The sequence below is a fragment of the Cebidichthys violaceus genome, unplaced genomic scaffold (assembly GCF_023349555.1).
Source record: "Cebidichthys violaceus isolate CVI_PGR_0920_01 unplaced genomic scaffold, fCebVio1.0.p SCAF_10, whole genome shotgun sequence".
NCBI lineage: Eukaryota > Metazoa > Chordata > Actinopteri > Perciformes > Stichaeidae > Cebidichthys > Cebidichthys violaceus.
The window spans coordinates 17791978-17808926 of NW_027176263.1; the positions used below are offsets into that span (position 1 = coordinate 17791978).

Genomic DNA, 16949 nt, shown 5'->3' on the forward strand with positions numbered 1-16949 from the left:
TGACTCGGTGCCGCAGAGTTGGTGTAAAGAGGCCGTACATGCATGCTGGGCTCTCTGGGCTAATTCAGTCAAATAAGCCCTGTCGTGGTGGTATTTCATGTCTGCACGCAAAGTCCCGTCATAACGTAATTACTGACAGGACGTCGCATACTATGTTCCCAAAGACGTGGTTATTAGTTTCCCGAGCAGCGCTCCACACTCACCTGGTAACTCTGCTCTGTTTACACATCATCACAGCGTGTGTCCTACAGACAGACTGGGGTTTGACGATAGCATTTGTTTACATCTTAAATTGTGCTAATCTGCAGATGGATGCCAGTGTCAGTGAACAAAAGTTATATTTCCAAGTGTTTACTTTAATATAGAGTCATTCTTGAAATGGGAATAAGACCACAGCTCTCCCATTATCTAGTACTCAGGTTTGTTGTTAATGAGGTCAGTAAACGCATAATTACTGTACTATTATAGATCTGCTATTTTGCACAGGTGATTGTGTTTGACAGGCTGCAGCCCATGTGAGGAGTGTTTCAGATGACCTTAAAATGAAGCATTTTTGGTAAAGTAGGACTTTTAGGAGATGAACATATTTTTGTTTGATGGAATACTTGTAGTAATAATAATAATAATAATACACATTATTTAAACAGCGGGTACAAGCGGCCAAAATGTGTTTCCTCAGGAGGGTGGCGGGCGTCTCCCTTAGAGACAGGGTGAGGAGTTGGGTCGTCCGTGAGGGACTCGGAGTAGAGACGCTGCTCCTTTGAGTGGAAAGGAGCCAGTTGAGGTGGTTCAGGGCATCTGGTGAGGATGCCACCCGGGCGCCTCCCTAGGGAGGTGTTCCAGGCACGACCGGCTGGGAGGAGACCCCGAGGGAGGCCCAGGACCAGGTGGAGGGACTATATCTCCAAACTGGCCTGGGAGCGCCTCGGGATCCCCCAGTCAGAGCTGGCTGATGTGGACCGGGAAAGGGAAGTTTGGGGTCCACCTGCTGGAGCTGTTGCCCCCACGACCCGATCCCGGATATGCTGTTGAAGATGAGATGAGATTAAACACCAATTTTCAAAACAAAGTTATAAAGTGCTATACATTGTTGGAATAGTCACCATACACAACTTTTCTTTAAAAATCACTGTTGGGTCTTCTGTTGACTTTACTTTCACTTTACTTTAATCTCAGCAGAAGCTCCCAGGTTCTTAAAACAGGGCTGTTGTTGTGTCTGTCGCCCTCAGATGTCTGTCGATTATGATGATAGAACGTTAAGCCCAGGTGAACCTTCTCTGGATCAATTATGTCATATTTTAATTGGAATTTATTTTATTTTTTATGGACAATGTAATTAACATAGTTCCAATACAGAGCATGAAACCAGATTTGTTTAGGGCTGTAGCGGTATCATGGTGTTAAAATTGACAGTTGTCATACTGTGTACATTAGCTTATTCATGGTGAGAGAGAGAGAGAGAGAGAGAGAGACTTTATTTTAAAAGCCTCCCTTATAGAATCGCTGCAGTCCTAGACATTGATGAGCACAGGTTACTGTAGTGTAGCAGACATGCAATACTTTGGCTACGTGTTGTAAAACAAATGTGTTACTACATTTTTTTTTTTGCTGTTGCCTCCAGGTGAAAACAATGTTTTTGTAAATTTGAAGACAGAGATCTGCTTCATTAAATCCTTCTTCTGTTAACGTCATCTGTCCAGGGACCAGTTACTGTCACTAAGGTTGTAGGAGAACCAAAGCTGACCGTAGCTTTCGTGTCTGGGCGTGTTTTGTGCAAGTTAAGAGACAGGAATCAGACAGTAGAGCAACAGCTGATGCTCTGAGTGTAAAAGGTGGCCAGTCAGACTTGTTTCTCTGAACAAATGTTTGGCACAAGATGGTAGACCAAGCATGTTGAATAAGTGAGGTTTCTCAGGTAGTCACTTTCTCCTTCAAACCTCCTGACGCTGTCTGCTGTCCTCTGTTCCTGTCGCAGCTAAACCTGGCGGTCGTGTCAGGTGTCAGTACTTTCCGGCAGTGGACAAGGTGCTTTTTGTGGACGACTATGCAGTGGGATGCAGGAAGGACTTGAACGGCATCCTGCTCCTGGACACGGCTCTCCAGCCTCCGGTGGCCAAGCCCGAGGACATGGTTCAGCTGGAGCTGCCGGTCACAGAGGTAAGAGAGGACGCTCCTTCCAAAGATGCTTGTTGTCCCCTGATGTTTGTGTTTACACCAAGCCTGGTGTTCAATGGAATAAACTGCTCAATCTGGGTATATGAAAGGTTCAGCAGGTTCAACTTCTCCCTCACATTACTTTTACTGGTCCAGTGGTAGAAACGTCAGGAGCAAATATTGGATGAAATTCAAGTCTGACTAATGAATGTGACGTTAGGCCCATGCCTAGATGGTGTGGGCTTCTATGAGCTCATGCTTTCTGTTATGACTTGAGCTAAATGCAACTTGTTTGTACTGTGGCAACAGCTAATCACTTTTGATGCCTCAGCAATTAACTAACATTAGGGACACAAAACCAATTTTCTTTTCCCAGAAGTCCAGAGAGGATAAAATGCTCCCAGGCAGGATGTGACTTATGCAATGAGGCTTCTGGTTTATCAACAATGTTCAACACTTTGACATGATTTGGTTTGTAAGTAACTAAAGCCCTGCTCGTGTCGGTGGACTCGCTAAATATCTCCTGGCATCGAGGAAAGAAACTCGCACAGTCCAGCACCGCTGCTGCAAAAAGTCCTTTGGGAATCACCGGACATCTCATCTGCTTTCATCGCTCACTCTTCAGCTGGCAGCTCAATCGCTTTTGATGAAATGAGAGTTCATTTACCTTCAGTGGTTTGACTTGAACCAGTTGTTCAGTTTGATTTTAGCACACTTTCCTGAAACTAAAGCTCACTGCAGTGACAGACATTCAACACACATCACACACACACACGCACACACGCACACACGCACACACACACACACACACACACACACACACACACACACACACTGTTTTCATTTGCAAAGAACGAGGGCTTTGAATGTAGCAATATTGAACGTGGACATACCCATGTTTATTTACAGGAAAAGCAGGAGGATATATTGTAACCATCAATAAAGTGTGGTTGTGAAGTGTACAGGCTGTGTTTCACTGTATACTGAAGTCTCTAGTTAGTTCAGTTGTTGCTGACTACAGGCAGTGATGTAAAGTCCCGTTATTATCATGCATCATCTGTGATGAAGGCAGTCCCAAAGCTGACCCAGGCAGTGAGAACTATGACTAATATGTTTGTGTGTGTTTTTAGGCCCAGCAGATGCTGTCAGCCTGTCAGGAGAAGATTGATGTGTCTAACACAGAGGGCTATGAACTCTTCATCACCCAGCTCAAAGAAGGTCTGAAGAACACCTCGCACGAGACGGCAGCCAATCACAAAGTGGCCAAGGTTAGTCTGACAACCCTTCATGTAGCCCTAACCCTTTACTGTTACATCCTGCATTAATGTACGCTCACCTTGTTGTCCTCCTGTCAACATATTAGGATTCTTTTTAAATCTAGCTATTAGTGACCCTTGGAAGTGGAGAGCAGTGTTTCAGGGTGTGGATGTCACATGACATGATCATGTGAGAGCAGCAGGTTTCCCCACCGCGGGCTCATCCAGACTACCGGATTATACTATGCCTTTGTTTTTTGTGTTCCCCATCAGTGCTGTTACTTCTGACCGCATTTGGGCAAAATAAGAGCAGCATTGTAGGTTAGGGTCCTAGTGGTGGACACAATAACATGAACACTTGTATAATCCAGCGCAGTAGCCTCAAGGCTTATAAGGATTCTTCTACTCATCCTGTCGCATTATATATTTATTTAAATATTGATAAGGTGAGTCTTTATTTAGATAATCCTCCGACCAATACTTTATAGATTATAACATTTCAACATCTCAATTTCAAATCAAGCACAGAACAGGGAACGTGTCACCCTGTGTCCTTTCCTATCAGAGTCTTACCTCGATTAATGGCTAGTAGCTGGTGATCAGAATCCATCTGGGATCGGTTCGGATCACCCCTCCCGGTTCAGATCACTTGTGAACCGCGGATCGATTGAGTATTTTACTCTTTTACAGTTTAATCATCATAGTGTGTAATAACGTTGTGCTGCTGTTCCTTTTCAAGTAACAGTCCCTGACTATCAATGCAGAGCTTCAGTGAACAGACATGAAGCAGCAGTGTGTTCACGTGAACGGAGCGTGTTTAAAGCATTTAATGGTGAAAGTCACGGTGAGAGGAGGAGCTTCAGAAGCCGCCGGCGTCTTTTAAGTCTCAAGTTTGGATCATTTAGTCTTCACTGTGGTGGACAAAAGCGTCAGGGTGTGTAGGCGTTGTTTAAAGTGAAAGACATACGGCAATACATCGGACATGTCCACACAGTGTGAAGCGCCATCACCCCGGTCTGTCAGCACTCCGTTGTGCTTGAGCCACGCTACCAAATCCACTCAGGCACCCCTTCAGTAAGAAGATCGTCCCTCTGTGCAAAGGAACAGACTGACCGCTCACTTCATTACGGTGGAGTGAGAGATTCATAGTCCACACACACACACACACACACACACACACACACACACACACACACACACACACACACACACACACACACACACACACACACACACCTGGAGCAGGTGCTGACAGAGTGAAGCTAGAGGTCCAGTAGTAATATCTCCGTCACCACAGACAGGTCTACCCTCTCCACAGACCATGGAGGTATTCTCATCTTTATGAAAACATTTTAAAGTTGTAGACCATTTCACAGTAATGTAAACATTATTTAGTGTAAACATGATTGTGTATCTGAATGACATCACCTGACAGGAAGTAAACATAGAGCTAACTTGTTTCCTCACAGTTCAGTGTAAACAGTGAAGCTGCTCACTGGCTGTTTCTTTCTTTCAGTACTGATCAAAGGACGAGGTCATCAACACACCTCATGTTAGACTTAAACTCAACAGAGCTGAGGATTCTTCAGTGTTTTATTTTGATTTATTTATTTCATTTTGTTTTAAATTGGACATCTTCAATAGGTTTGTTTTCATGTAAGACTAAAGCCCAAAGTTCTTTCTTTAAGTCTTCTTGAACTTCTTTAATTAGTAAATGGAAAGCAAAGTTACATTTGACTCCTCCCCTTTTCTCTGCTGATCCGAAAAATAATCCGAACCGTGACTCAAGAACCGTGACTCAAGTCGACATTATCGATGTTAACTTCATCTTTATGTCACCGCTACAGTGTTTATGTCTAGAACCAATTCAAACCCACAAGATGGACTAGATCGTGTTCACAATAGTGTGTGTGTGTGTGTGTGTGTGTGTGTGTGTGTGTGAGTGAGAGTGAGAGTGAGAGTGTGAGTGTGAGTGAGAAAAGAAAAGAAGGCAGTAAAACTGTCGGAGGACACTAGAGGTGCATCAGATCATAAAACTCACGGTTTTGAGTCACGGATCAGATCGGACCAGTACAAAAGAATAAAGAGAGCAAATATAGCTTTCAGTGATGCACTGATCATGCTTTTTTGAACATTGAAAACTGGGCCGAAACTCATTTTAATAATAAGTTTGCTGATAGCTGATACTGATGCTGATGATGTTCTGTACTTTGTTATTTATTCCCCTTTTGTGCCACGAAAACATCTTCATAAACTCATTACACTGTCTTTGTATGAGCACAAATTCAATGATACAAATGTACGACACGACCTTTGATACGACCTTTCACATGAATAAGACTCTTTTAGAGGCTAGACGTCTACCGACTCAATGAGAAGAACGCTTCAGTTTAGTTCGTTTGTTTTGTGAAAAAATTAAGTGTAATTCAATATAAATGTAAAAGCGATTAGAAACAAAGGCAGTGTTTCACTCGTACAGACTTGGACGGGCCAGCCCGGTATATTTGACCCATTTTAGCACTTTTCATTTCTTTATCCGTCTGAGAGACGGACGCCACCCGTGATCAATTCTCTTTAGTGGACTATCAGCAGCAGAACGCACTGCGGTGAGAGGATCTCAGAGCTCATCCTGACCCAACACTGAACTCTAAAATATGAAAAAGATCTTTTCATTATTTTCTGAGATATTCTTGTTATCACCCATGCCGACTGTGTAGCCTTGTTTTTGTCAAAATAACCGAATGAATACAACATTTTAGTTTACTCCACTGCACCAGATGTACTCAGCTGTTACTCCAGAACGGTTAGACTTTAATTGGGGCTATAACTTACATAGCAGCTCTAAATGAACTAAAACAAAATGAATCTCAATGCATCATCTTCTGTCCCCTTTAGCTCCCCGCCCCACTAAGCAACAATCACACCCAAACTGAGCTTTCCAGTGGATAAACCTGAAATTTGTCAAAATAATGTTATGTTTCTTACTTTGGGGTGACCAAGTTAACATGGTTCATCTTATAATTTTGTCTTCTTGACCTGATTTTCTGCTGCAGACGGTTCCTTCTTGCAGCTACATTACTGCGTAATGAGAGCACTGACTTGTCGTCATGTATTGAAATGAACTTGTACCAGCGTCTGCTTTAGAACATTGACCGTTTTTCGTCTGCTCTACTCTTTCTTTTGTTGTCCTAAAACACACCTCTCCACTCTCTGTGACCTCCTTCATTCTTTCAGTGGGCGACCGTGACCTTCCACCTTCCCCACCACATGCTGAAGCTGGTGGCCGGGGCCATCGTCAATGAGCTGAAGAAGATAAACCAGAACGTAGCTGCCTTGTCTGTGGCCTCATCCATCATGGACAGGCTCTCCTACCTCTTGTCGAGCGCCAGGCCTGAGCTTGGGGTGGGCCCCGGGCGCTCTGTAGATAGGTGAGCAAGCGGGGAACAGGTGCACCTCTTCGGGGAGTCGGTGGTTTTTAAGCATCAACGTGACACGTGTAGGTTTACCTGCAAGACCACAGAGGAGACCATCAGTTCTGCACCAGCCATGCAGTTGGTTTGTCTTTCTCCCCACTCGTCTCTCCTCATAGCGTCATTTGTTTTCCTGCAGTGGATGCACATGAAGAGATAACACCTAGTTTGTTGTTGCAAACTCATTACTCATGCAGCTCATAGAAGTGTTCCAATCAGCAAGGCTGGATTTCTTACTAGCTGCCCCCAAAACCTCTGGTTCACTCCATTAAAGAAGTTCATGCAGCACATGTTTACTCTGAATGTAATAGTTTAAGTGCATTGACTACCAATTTGTGCCTGCACCACTTTGTCAATATGTCACTAAATGAATAAACTGCAGCTTTGATTATACCATTGTTAAACAATGTTATATCAATGTAACACTAAAACATTTTAAATGCTCCTCCATTCCAATCTATTCCTGACACACACACACACACACACACACACGTATATATATATATATATATATATATATATATATATATATATATATATATATATATATATATATATATATATATATATATATATATATATATATATATATAATTTCCCCAATAGAGTGAACATTTGTAGAATCATGTTCATATATATATATATATATATATATATATATATATAATTTCCCCAATAGAGTGAACATTTGTAGAATCATGTTTTGATTTGAGTAACCCTTTTAATCTTGTAATACCTTAAAAACCCTAAAAATACCGTTCATATACCATCCAGTCATATCACCCACCCCTAGGGCAAAGTTGAAGTCATACAGGAGACCCAGTAAGTTCTTTGTGTGTGCTAAGTATTAACAGGAGAACATGATGTTTGTCCTCCATGTTAGTCCATCCATGCCAGTCAGGACTGAACATTTAGTGTTTCCTTTAAGTAGCGTTTGCAGTGACTATGACGGAGTTATGCGTCCGTCAAAGGTTTCACATGTCGTCCACACCGGCGTGACTGTAAACTGTGTTGCTGTCGACAGATCTTTGATGTACAGCGAGGCCAACAGGAGGGAGACGTTTACGTCGTGGCCACATGCTGGGTACAGGTGGGCTCAGCCCGATCCGATGGCTCAAGCAGGATTTTACCACCAGGTAGGTCGTGAGAGAACTCGGTGCATATCTGTTCACTCTCATTCATACAGTCATGTTCTTTGCATGCTGTCAAAGGGCTGTTTGTCTGCACAGGAGAGCCTGTTGGTGTTTCAGCTCACTGGAACACTATTCAGCTAGAGGAAGAAGCATGGCTGCGTTTAACCGAATGAAACCATGGAGACTGCTCTTGTTAAAACTTGTGTGCTTTGGTGTCATGCCAACAACCTGAAGCTATAGAAAGCATCAGTGTCTGTGCAAAGGAACAATACATGTTAATGTCTCCATCAGCAACATGATGAAGTCATTGCACCGAGTACGAGTACTGAAACAACCAAATGCAGTTCAGCATCTAACGAAAAGTACAAAAATGGGGTAATATAAAAGGTTAGGGGGTAATTAATCCTACATTAAAATCTATACTGTATCAACAGTATGAACCGTGTCGCTGTGATGCAGAGTTAACAAGGTAACAGCTGCCGGTCCTTTAACAGAGTCCTGTAGAGCCTCCAGAGGGGAGGAGGGCAAACGCTTGGCAGCCATCGCTTGTGCTGGACAGCCTCACCAGGAAGGCAGGGAGTGTAGAACCGCTGGTGCGTTGGCCAGGTTTCACCACCCTCTGCAGTGCTTTCCGGTCCAGTGGCCTCGGTAGAGGTTCACCAGAATCGGAGGACACGGATGGACCTTCTTCAGATGCTGGTGTGCCTTTTTGAACGGGGTCAAAGTGTTGATTCGTGGAGATATGGACACCCAGAAAGTTATATCCAGGGGTGGAGCACTTGAAGGTGTGTGTGCTCCAGTCACAACAGTCGATGTGAACTCTCTGAGAAGACAGAAAGGTCCACACTTAACCATGAGGTATTGTCAGTTAGCAGTAACTGGTGTTAGTGGTGTCCATGCACCAAGCTTTGTAGCCCACCTCTGGTCTAACTGGAGAGACCTGCTCCATCGGCCTGGAGGATGTAGCTCCACGTTAGCTCAGGTGTGCTATCGGGAACATCACTGTTGGGCGATGTTTCCTCAAAAATCATGATGCTGCATTAATTAATACATTATTTTTATGAGTGATTACCTGTCGTTGCAGCTCATCCATTTTGTTCTCCAGAAACCGTTCAATGGCGAGAAAAATGCAGCGTAGACCCAGCCAATGATGAGAGACTGTTCTCAGTGTGCAGACGTGAAACAAATAGACAGATCACTACTAATCCACATCGTGTACCCCGTCTATCCACAGCCTGCCTCAACAGGGGACGACAGAGCCATGTGTTTCACCTGCAGTGTGTGTCTGGTCTGTTGGGAACCTACAGACGAGCCCTGGTGAGTAGAGATCATTGAATACGCATTCATTCATCTACGATGACGTGTCATTGACGACCAACACTTCTCCACTGCCCCCAGGTCCGAACACGAGCGACATTCTCCCAACTGTCCCTTTGTGAAGGGCGAGCACACGCAGAACGTGCCGCTGTCGGTTACACTGGCCACCAGCCCCGCCCAATTTCCCAACAGCCCCGACAGTTCGGACAAGATCGCCTGCTATGGCTTCGGCAGCTGCCCGCAGTTTCTGGCTGCTGCCACCAAGAGGGGCAAGATCTGTATCTGGGATGTCTCCAAAATGATGAAGGTCAGAGCATCTAACTGTGATTACACGAGACTGCATCATCATGTTTTGTGTTTCACCTTCACAGGTGTTGGTGTTAGTGTTGAACCCAGAGTCTAGAGTGTGTGATTGTGTGCTGAACAGGTGCACTTGAAGTTTGACATCAATCCGTACGACCCGGCCATCCTGAGGCAGCTGATTCTGTGCGGTGGTGAGCAGAGCCACCATGAGCTGACCGAGTCTCGGAGACCAACTCTGGCCTGGCTCGAGGAGTCATCCTCCTGCTCTGACCTGCCCAAGCTAGAGGGAGACAGGTGAGACACACACACACACACACTGATTGATTTAAGTATTTACACACACAACAAATCCTTGAGGCTGCTATGGAAACATGTCACCATGGCGTACAGCAGAGAAGGACGTTTCCTCGTCGCTGCTGTATTTGAAAGGCTGGAGCGAGCAGAAGGTCTGATAGAGAGATAGAGAGATTGCTACAAAGACCTAAACGGTGCGATGGAGCAGTGCAAGACGCATTGACCTGGGACAGACGACTCAACCTGCGGCTAATTGGAGCAGCTGACGAAATCTTTCGGGCACCTAGCTGCAGAAGAGGAAATAGCTGAGAGTGAACTTCAGCGAGCGCACCCATGCCAGATGATAGTCCTCCGAGACCTTTCAGCATGAGATTCCAAACGCTCTGAAACGTGAATGAGTAATTGCTGCAGAGAAATACGAGAACAATACATGAATAAAGTTACACTTTTTGTTAAGTACCTCAGCAGTGTACTTCAGTACAGAACAGGAGTAAATGTATCCGGTTACTTTCATCTCTGACAGAAACGTCGATGTGTCTAAACTCAAATGTCTTTTTCCTGCATGCCCCTCCTCTTGGGCTGGTGCGCACATGTCAGGAATGTACTCTGCGTGTGCAAAGAAAGAAGATTTCTTGCCGGAGTATGTGTTCACACTTAGTTGGCCTTCAAGCTCTGAACCCACCGGCCAGATGACGGGGAGCTATATTTGATGACGAGGAGCTATATTTGATGACGAGGAGCTATATTTGATGACGGGGAGCTATATTTCTGGGGTTCTGGTGTAACCAGCAGACATCCGGGCCAAGACCTCCTTTTCTGTGAGCTTCTTATTGTTTACAGTCCGTTTAGCAACTTCAGATGTGAGACTGTAGCTGCAGTTGAGAGACGGCGCGTCCTACTGGATCATTTCACAAGTTTCCAGTTCACAAGCTAATTTTATACCGATGGAAATCTAAATTCTCTCCAGACGATGGTCAGCGGGCTCAACGCGTCCCAGCTCTTGCTCTGCATATAAATCTGTTTACAGAGATTAGACAAAAACATTGTTACTGGGGGTTATGTTATGTGCCAGACTATTTCTTGGTCAGTACCAGTAAAGGTACAGGTTTCTGTCGTTGCGTTGTTCAAAGCTACAGAGGCCATAGATTGTAACTGTTCTGTCAACTCGACTAGCTGAATGTGACCTCACATCAAGGGGGACAATTCAGCAAGTTATTTATCGCCTGTTCAGTTAGAAATGTATCATTTTGATTTCCTTGTTGCTTCAAGCTGTTAGTGAGAAACTTCTCCACAGCATGATCTCTGAAACAACATTTATAATAAATAAAAGAACAAAAGAGTGGATGAGTGGAAGGAGAGTGGCCACAAACTGTAACACAGCCACTCAGTCAGTCAGTCGTGTGTGTGTGTGTGTGTGTGTGTGTGTGTGTGTGTGTGTGTGTGTGTGTGTGTGTGTGTGTGTGTGTGTGTGTGTGTGTGTGTGTGTGTGTGTGTGTGTGTGTGTGTGTGTGTGTGTGTGTGTGAGAGTCACAGTTCTCAGTTTGTGTTCCATCATGTGTTTTTTTTCTAACCACTTCTTCTTTTCCAGTGATGACCAGTTGGAGGACTCAGACAGTGATGAGCATTCCCGATCAGAGTCAGTAACAGGTATGAAGACTTAAATGTGTCCTTTCTAAGGGCTGCTGCTGTTTGGATGAATCCTATCTAAATGTCGATCCATCTCTTTATGTTAGGCCTCACTGACATATTTCCCATGCTTCATTGGTGTGTTAGGGTCTAGACAGGACAAACCTCAGCCCTCTTCTCTTGCCTCTGTTCCAGGCCAGCAGTCCCGGTGGGAAAGCATGGACGTGAGCCTAGGGGTGACGTCGCTGAGTGTTCTCCAGCAGCCAGAGAAGCTCCAGTGGGAGGTGGTGGCCAGTGTGCTGGAGGACACGGTCAAGGACCTGGAGGAATTGGGTGCCAACCCCTCACTAAACCAAGCCAAGGCCCACAGCCAGGCCAAAGCAAAGGATAAGGTCCCCGACCTTCACAACATTCCCTTCCCCTGTCTGCTGGCCGGAGGCCTGCTCAGCTACCGCTCAGCATCAGGCACCCCCATGGCTGGACCCCCACCCACAACCCCAGCTAAAACACGCAGGACCACAGATGGTCCCCTAAGGACTCAGGGGCCTGAGCCCTTCCTGAATCCTGGACCTCTACAGGACCAGGGCCCCATGGAGATAGAGACCTGCAACCCCCAGACTGCAGCCCAGGAGCAGGTCTTCTCTAACCTACTAGGTTCCCAACCACCAAGCCCCTCTTCTCTGCCGGCTGTTCGCAGGACTATACCCGTGCTGCTGCTGTACAGCATCAGAGAGGTGGATGACAAGTCCTCAGGGCAGGTGTTTGCTCAAATGAACAACCTGATGAGCAAGGGGCTCCACGAGGAGGGCTTCACTGTGCCACAGATTATAGAGATGGAGTTCGACACGCACGAGCAGCTTCTTCTTCAGGATCCTCCCATCACTTACATTCAGCAGTTTGCTGATGCAGCAACTAATCTGGCAGGGTTAGACGGCCACACGGACAAATGGAGCACGCTGGCTGCAGCCACTGCTTCCACCCCGCCTCGACCAGGAGCTCTGGTGCAGTGCTTGAGGCTGCCGAAACAGCTGGAAGAGGAGAATCTTTACGTGGACTCCATCACGCCCTGCTGGGACGGTGTGCACCTTCTGGTCGGCCTGCAGCCGTGTAGCGCTGAATCTCTGAGCGCTACAAACCAGGTGGAGGCTCTCAACAATCTCAACCGCCTGCACTCTGCCCTCTGCAGCCAGCGCAAAGGAGACCCCCTTCACTCAGTGGCCAATGGGGTGGAAGGCCACCACTCAGGGGGGTCACCGCCTCAGACACCCCTCATTCTGCCCCCAGGAGACCAGCAGCAGCAGCAGCAGCAGCAGCAGCAGCAGCAGCAGCAGCAGCAGAGGTCCCCAAGTGGTGGGAGTGGAGGCTATCTTGCACTCTACAAACTCAACTACTCCACCCGCATTGTCACCTTGGACGAGGAACCTGTCAAGGTGCAGCAGATCTGGGACCCTTGTGATGCCATCACCTCTCTTATATTGCTTCCTCCAGATGTGCTTGATGGCAGGGAGGATGACAGTGAAGAGGCTCCTGAGGAGGCGCACCCCTCTGGGTCTAAAAAGGCCTCATCTGGGTTTGGAATGGCCCCGGCTGGCTCTGGGAATGGGACTGCATGTGGAGCAGCCACAACCAGCAGCAGCAGCGCTACTGTCACCAGTCCGTCCTCCTCAGCCTTGGGCCACAAAGAGGGCAAGCGGTTAGAGGTGGCAGGCCTGGGCCACCTGGTGGTGACCACGCGGGCTGGGTACATTATGATACTGGACCTGTCCACGCTGGAGGTCTTGGCCAAGGTCGAGCCGCCTAAGAAGGAAGGCTCAGCAGAGGAGACTGACCCCTTTGTCTCAGTTACCTATTGCTCTGGGACTGATCGCCTTTGTGCCTGTACCAAAGGTGAGTGTTTCCTTCCTGACAGCAGTGCTTTTATTATGGGATGGATAGGCTGGCTTCAACATTTAAATATATATCATTTATTTCTTTGAGGTGTGTGTGTGTGTGTGTGTGTGTGTGTGTGTGAGAGCAAGAGATTGTTTTAAACTCACAGGTTTTCAAATAAGGCATTTCCTTTGACACACTTTGTCTCCATGTTCAAGATTCATGTAATTGATAGGGCTGGTGTTACATTATGTTTCTCTTATTGTCAATAATCTGTCCGTTTTGGCCTTTCCGTGGCGCTTAAAACAGATCATTGTTGTAGTTTCTGGCAAATGTAACTTATTTTCAGCATCAGATAATGTATATAATCAATAATCCATAATCTAGTGCTCCAGTGAGTATTTGGGGCAGGAGGACGTAATAATAATAAACTAATAAGCTCGAGTAATGAAGGAACATGTCAGCCAGTGTGACGCTGTGGCTCTTTGGTTTGTTCTTAATAGTTTGAGGAGGACAACGGAGGAAGAAGATATGTCAGACTTTGACACACAATACTAAAGCAAAGTCAATTATCTTTTTATGGGATATATAAACTATCACCAGAGTTATTCCTCAGAAATAGTTCAGCTATGTTTTTGGGTAGTCTAAACCTGTGAAGTCTCTAAAAATGGACAAAAACTAATATATTGTATGATATCAGCTTATTGCAAATACATGGGTATCGATGTCAGCTGTAAATGACACAACATTGAAGAAATGCCAAAGATGTTTTGAAGCGTGTAACTGTATGTATGTATGTATATCATTTTATTATTTATTTACAACAATTATAGACGCGCAAAAGTCAAGAACTGCATTTAGTTTGATGCACAATTACTAAACCCTGAAATCACCACCGATGTCCATTACTGTATTTATTTGTATGTACTTTATGAATTGATATAAAACTGGTCTCGCTCTGATTTTGCTCGTTTAGCATTTAGTGCTGCAGTGTGAATTGGTCATTTGGATTTCAGTTTAAAGAACGATGGTGGAAGTAAAAAGCTAGATGAGTTCATGTTCTTTAAATCAGGTCAACACATTCTTATGCATTCATTTTGTCCCTTTCCTTTTTTGAAGGTGGAGAACTTCATTTCCTTCAAATTGGAGGTGTGTGTGACGACATAGATGATGGAGACATGTTTATTGATGGCCCCCTTTCTAAAGGGGCTGAACTGTTGCTTGAGGGGGCCAAGCCCTCGTCCGACCCCTCCAGTCCTGGGATCACAGGTAAACTGGTTAACCAGACATGTTCAGTGTTCAATTCTTTAACCTCTCTGTGGTACCGGTAGTCTGATGTCCTACAATTGTCCCCCAACTGGCCTTGGTGCAGGAGTGGACCTCCTGGTGGACCAACCGCTGACCACGGAGAGCCTGATGTCTCTGGTCGAGCTGACGCGCTTTGAGACGTTGACCCCCCGCTTCTCGGCCACGGTGCCGCCGTGCTGGGTGGAGGTGCAGCAAGAGCAGCAGCAGCGCCGCCACCCGCAGCACCTTCACCAGCAGCACCATGGAGACGCAGCCCAGCACACCCGCACCTGGAAGCTTCAGAGCGACAGGTAGCTCAACAAGCCAAGCGGTAGTCGTACGTTGGTCATAGGAACACATAGTGTATCCTCCATTCCTCTCACTATGTTACATGATGACATCATAGTTGAAAAGGTTTCATTTTTATACGTTTTGGAAATATTTTTTGGGATCTAAGTAAAATCCCCCGTCAGCATTGTGACAGGTGGCCTTAAAAGTGGCCTGACAGAAAACGTGGACGGTCTCCTCCGCCTGATGAGTCGTCTACAGTGTTTCAGTGACTGTCTGAGCTGGTGGTGACCCGTATTTGTCTTTGCAGCTCCAGCTGGGACGAGCACGTGTTTGAGCTGGTGCTGCCCAAGGCCTGCATGGTGGGCCATGTGGACTTCAAGTTTCTCCTGAATGCCAACATAGTGAACATTCCTCAGATCCAGGTCACCTTACTGAAGAACAAAGCACCCGGGCTGGGCAAAGTCAGCGGTGAGGACGCTGCTATCAGATGCATGCAGCCAGGTTGCAAGATTGTTCTTTGCAACTGCTGTGATTTCATCGGGATTATCTCTTTTTTTTTGCAACGACGGTGTTTCAAGATGTTCTTTCTTGTCTTTTTCAATATCCGCTAAAATGAATTGGGTGAATTGGGGCGTTTTGATTATGGAGCCGCTATCTGTGTCTAAATCTTGTCTCTCGTGTCTTAACAGAGATCGCGGTGGACAGACAGATCTCCTTCCCCCTCTCCAGCGTGCTCCACGCTAACGGGGAAAGGAACGGCCAGCCTCTGCTGCACGACTTCACAGAGGACATCCAGTTCATGGACATAGAAGAGACGTCAGGTAGACGATGCAACCACTTTAGTTTGAGATCCGTTCTTTCATTTTGTTGAATAAAGTAAATATATCTATTATTGAGTGCATCACTACGACCAAAATTACCTTTTGTTAAAACCAAGACAATCAAATAATTGAGGGACTTTGTCTTCACCAAGAACGTCTTTCTGCTTGTGTTGTTTCTGCATCTGTAACCATATCAATTCATAAATGTAATGAGTTGTAGTTTGTGGAAGAACATAATCCCGTTTGACTGATCTGTAGTTGAGCTCTTATGGATCTCAAGGTCAATGTTAACCTTTCAAACGGATCTAGCAGTAATGTGTGCTCACACGTAGTTGAATGGAAGCTGCAGCGTCTTACTGGAAGTCACTGTATTGCGTTGAGCCAGGTCCAACTTTATCTGTGGATATCCTGCATAAGAAGCAGCACAGGGTCCAGTACAGGTGCACCGATACTGACTCAAATGACTGGATCGGGTGTCGGATTTCTTTTGATATATAACCATTTGATAAATGACCAAGCAATCTTTAAGTCAAGCCTGAGGTAGTCTTCCACATAGCCGCATGATCCCGGTCTCTTCCACACAGTGAGACTTTTCGTTCAACATCTGTAAACACCTGAATATGTGTGTTATTCGCCCTGAGTTTAACGGTTCATGTGTTTGCTGTAGGCTCCATGCTGTGTCCATTCTTAGAGGACCACAAGGAGGACATCCTGTGTGGTCCAGTGTGGCTGGCCAGTGGGCTGGACCTCTCTGGCCATGCGGGCATGCTCAGCCTCACCAGCCCCAAGCTGGTCAAAGGTAACGACCGTCACGTCTACCGTTTCTGATCTCTGACCCGATCAAGCATTGAAGGTTTTTGTGGTCAGGAAGATGATTTTAAGAATCGGCCGTGAGGTTGTGGGTTTGTCGGTGTTTCTGAGTTGTCCCGTCGCTTCCTCCGCTGCAGGCATGGCAGGAGGCAAGTACCGGTCCTTCCTGGTTCACATCAAAGCCGTGAGCGACAGGGGCATGGAGGAGAGCCCCCGGCCTGTGGTGAGAATGCCCAGTGCCAAGCCTCAGGGCACCAAAGCCCACTCACTGTCTACCCTGCTGCAACGGGCTCAGGCCTCCAAGGTACCAAATCACAA

The 16949-nt window shown here is 46.0% G+C and overlaps 1 protein-coding gene across 8 annotated transcripts in view; it reads left to right on the forward strand.

Annotated features, from left to right (window-relative positions):
• Positions 1–16949, forward strand: part of birc6 (baculoviral IAP repeat containing 6) — an 85732-nt gene that overhangs the window by 1014 nt on the left and 67769 nt on the right. For all 8 annotated transcript variants that reach the window (XM_068728197.1, XM_068728215.1, XM_068728224.1 and 5 more), the window contains exons 2-16: positions 1976–2157; positions 3285–3422; positions 6645–6838; positions 7905–8016; positions 9248–9330; positions 9412–9637; positions 9758–9927; positions 11516–11574; positions 11749–13440; positions 14542–14691; positions 14795–15020; positions 15308–15468; positions 15690–15821; positions 16489–16620; positions 16769–16935. In XM_068728197.1, the coding sequence (XP_068584298.1) occupies positions 1976–2157; positions 3285–3422; positions 6645–6838; positions 7905–8016; positions 9248–9330; positions 9412–9637; positions 9758–9927; positions 11516–11574; positions 11749–13440; positions 14542–14691; positions 14795–15020; positions 15308–15468; positions 15690–15821; positions 16489–16620; positions 16769–16935 (3824 nt within the window). The remainder of the gene's footprint in view (positions 1–1975; positions 2158–3284; positions 3423–6644; positions 6839–7904; positions 8017–9247; positions 9331–9411; positions 9638–9757; positions 9928–11515; positions 11575–11748; positions 13441–14541; positions 14692–14794; positions 15021–15307; positions 15469–15689; positions 15822–16488; positions 16621–16768; positions 16936–16949) is intronic.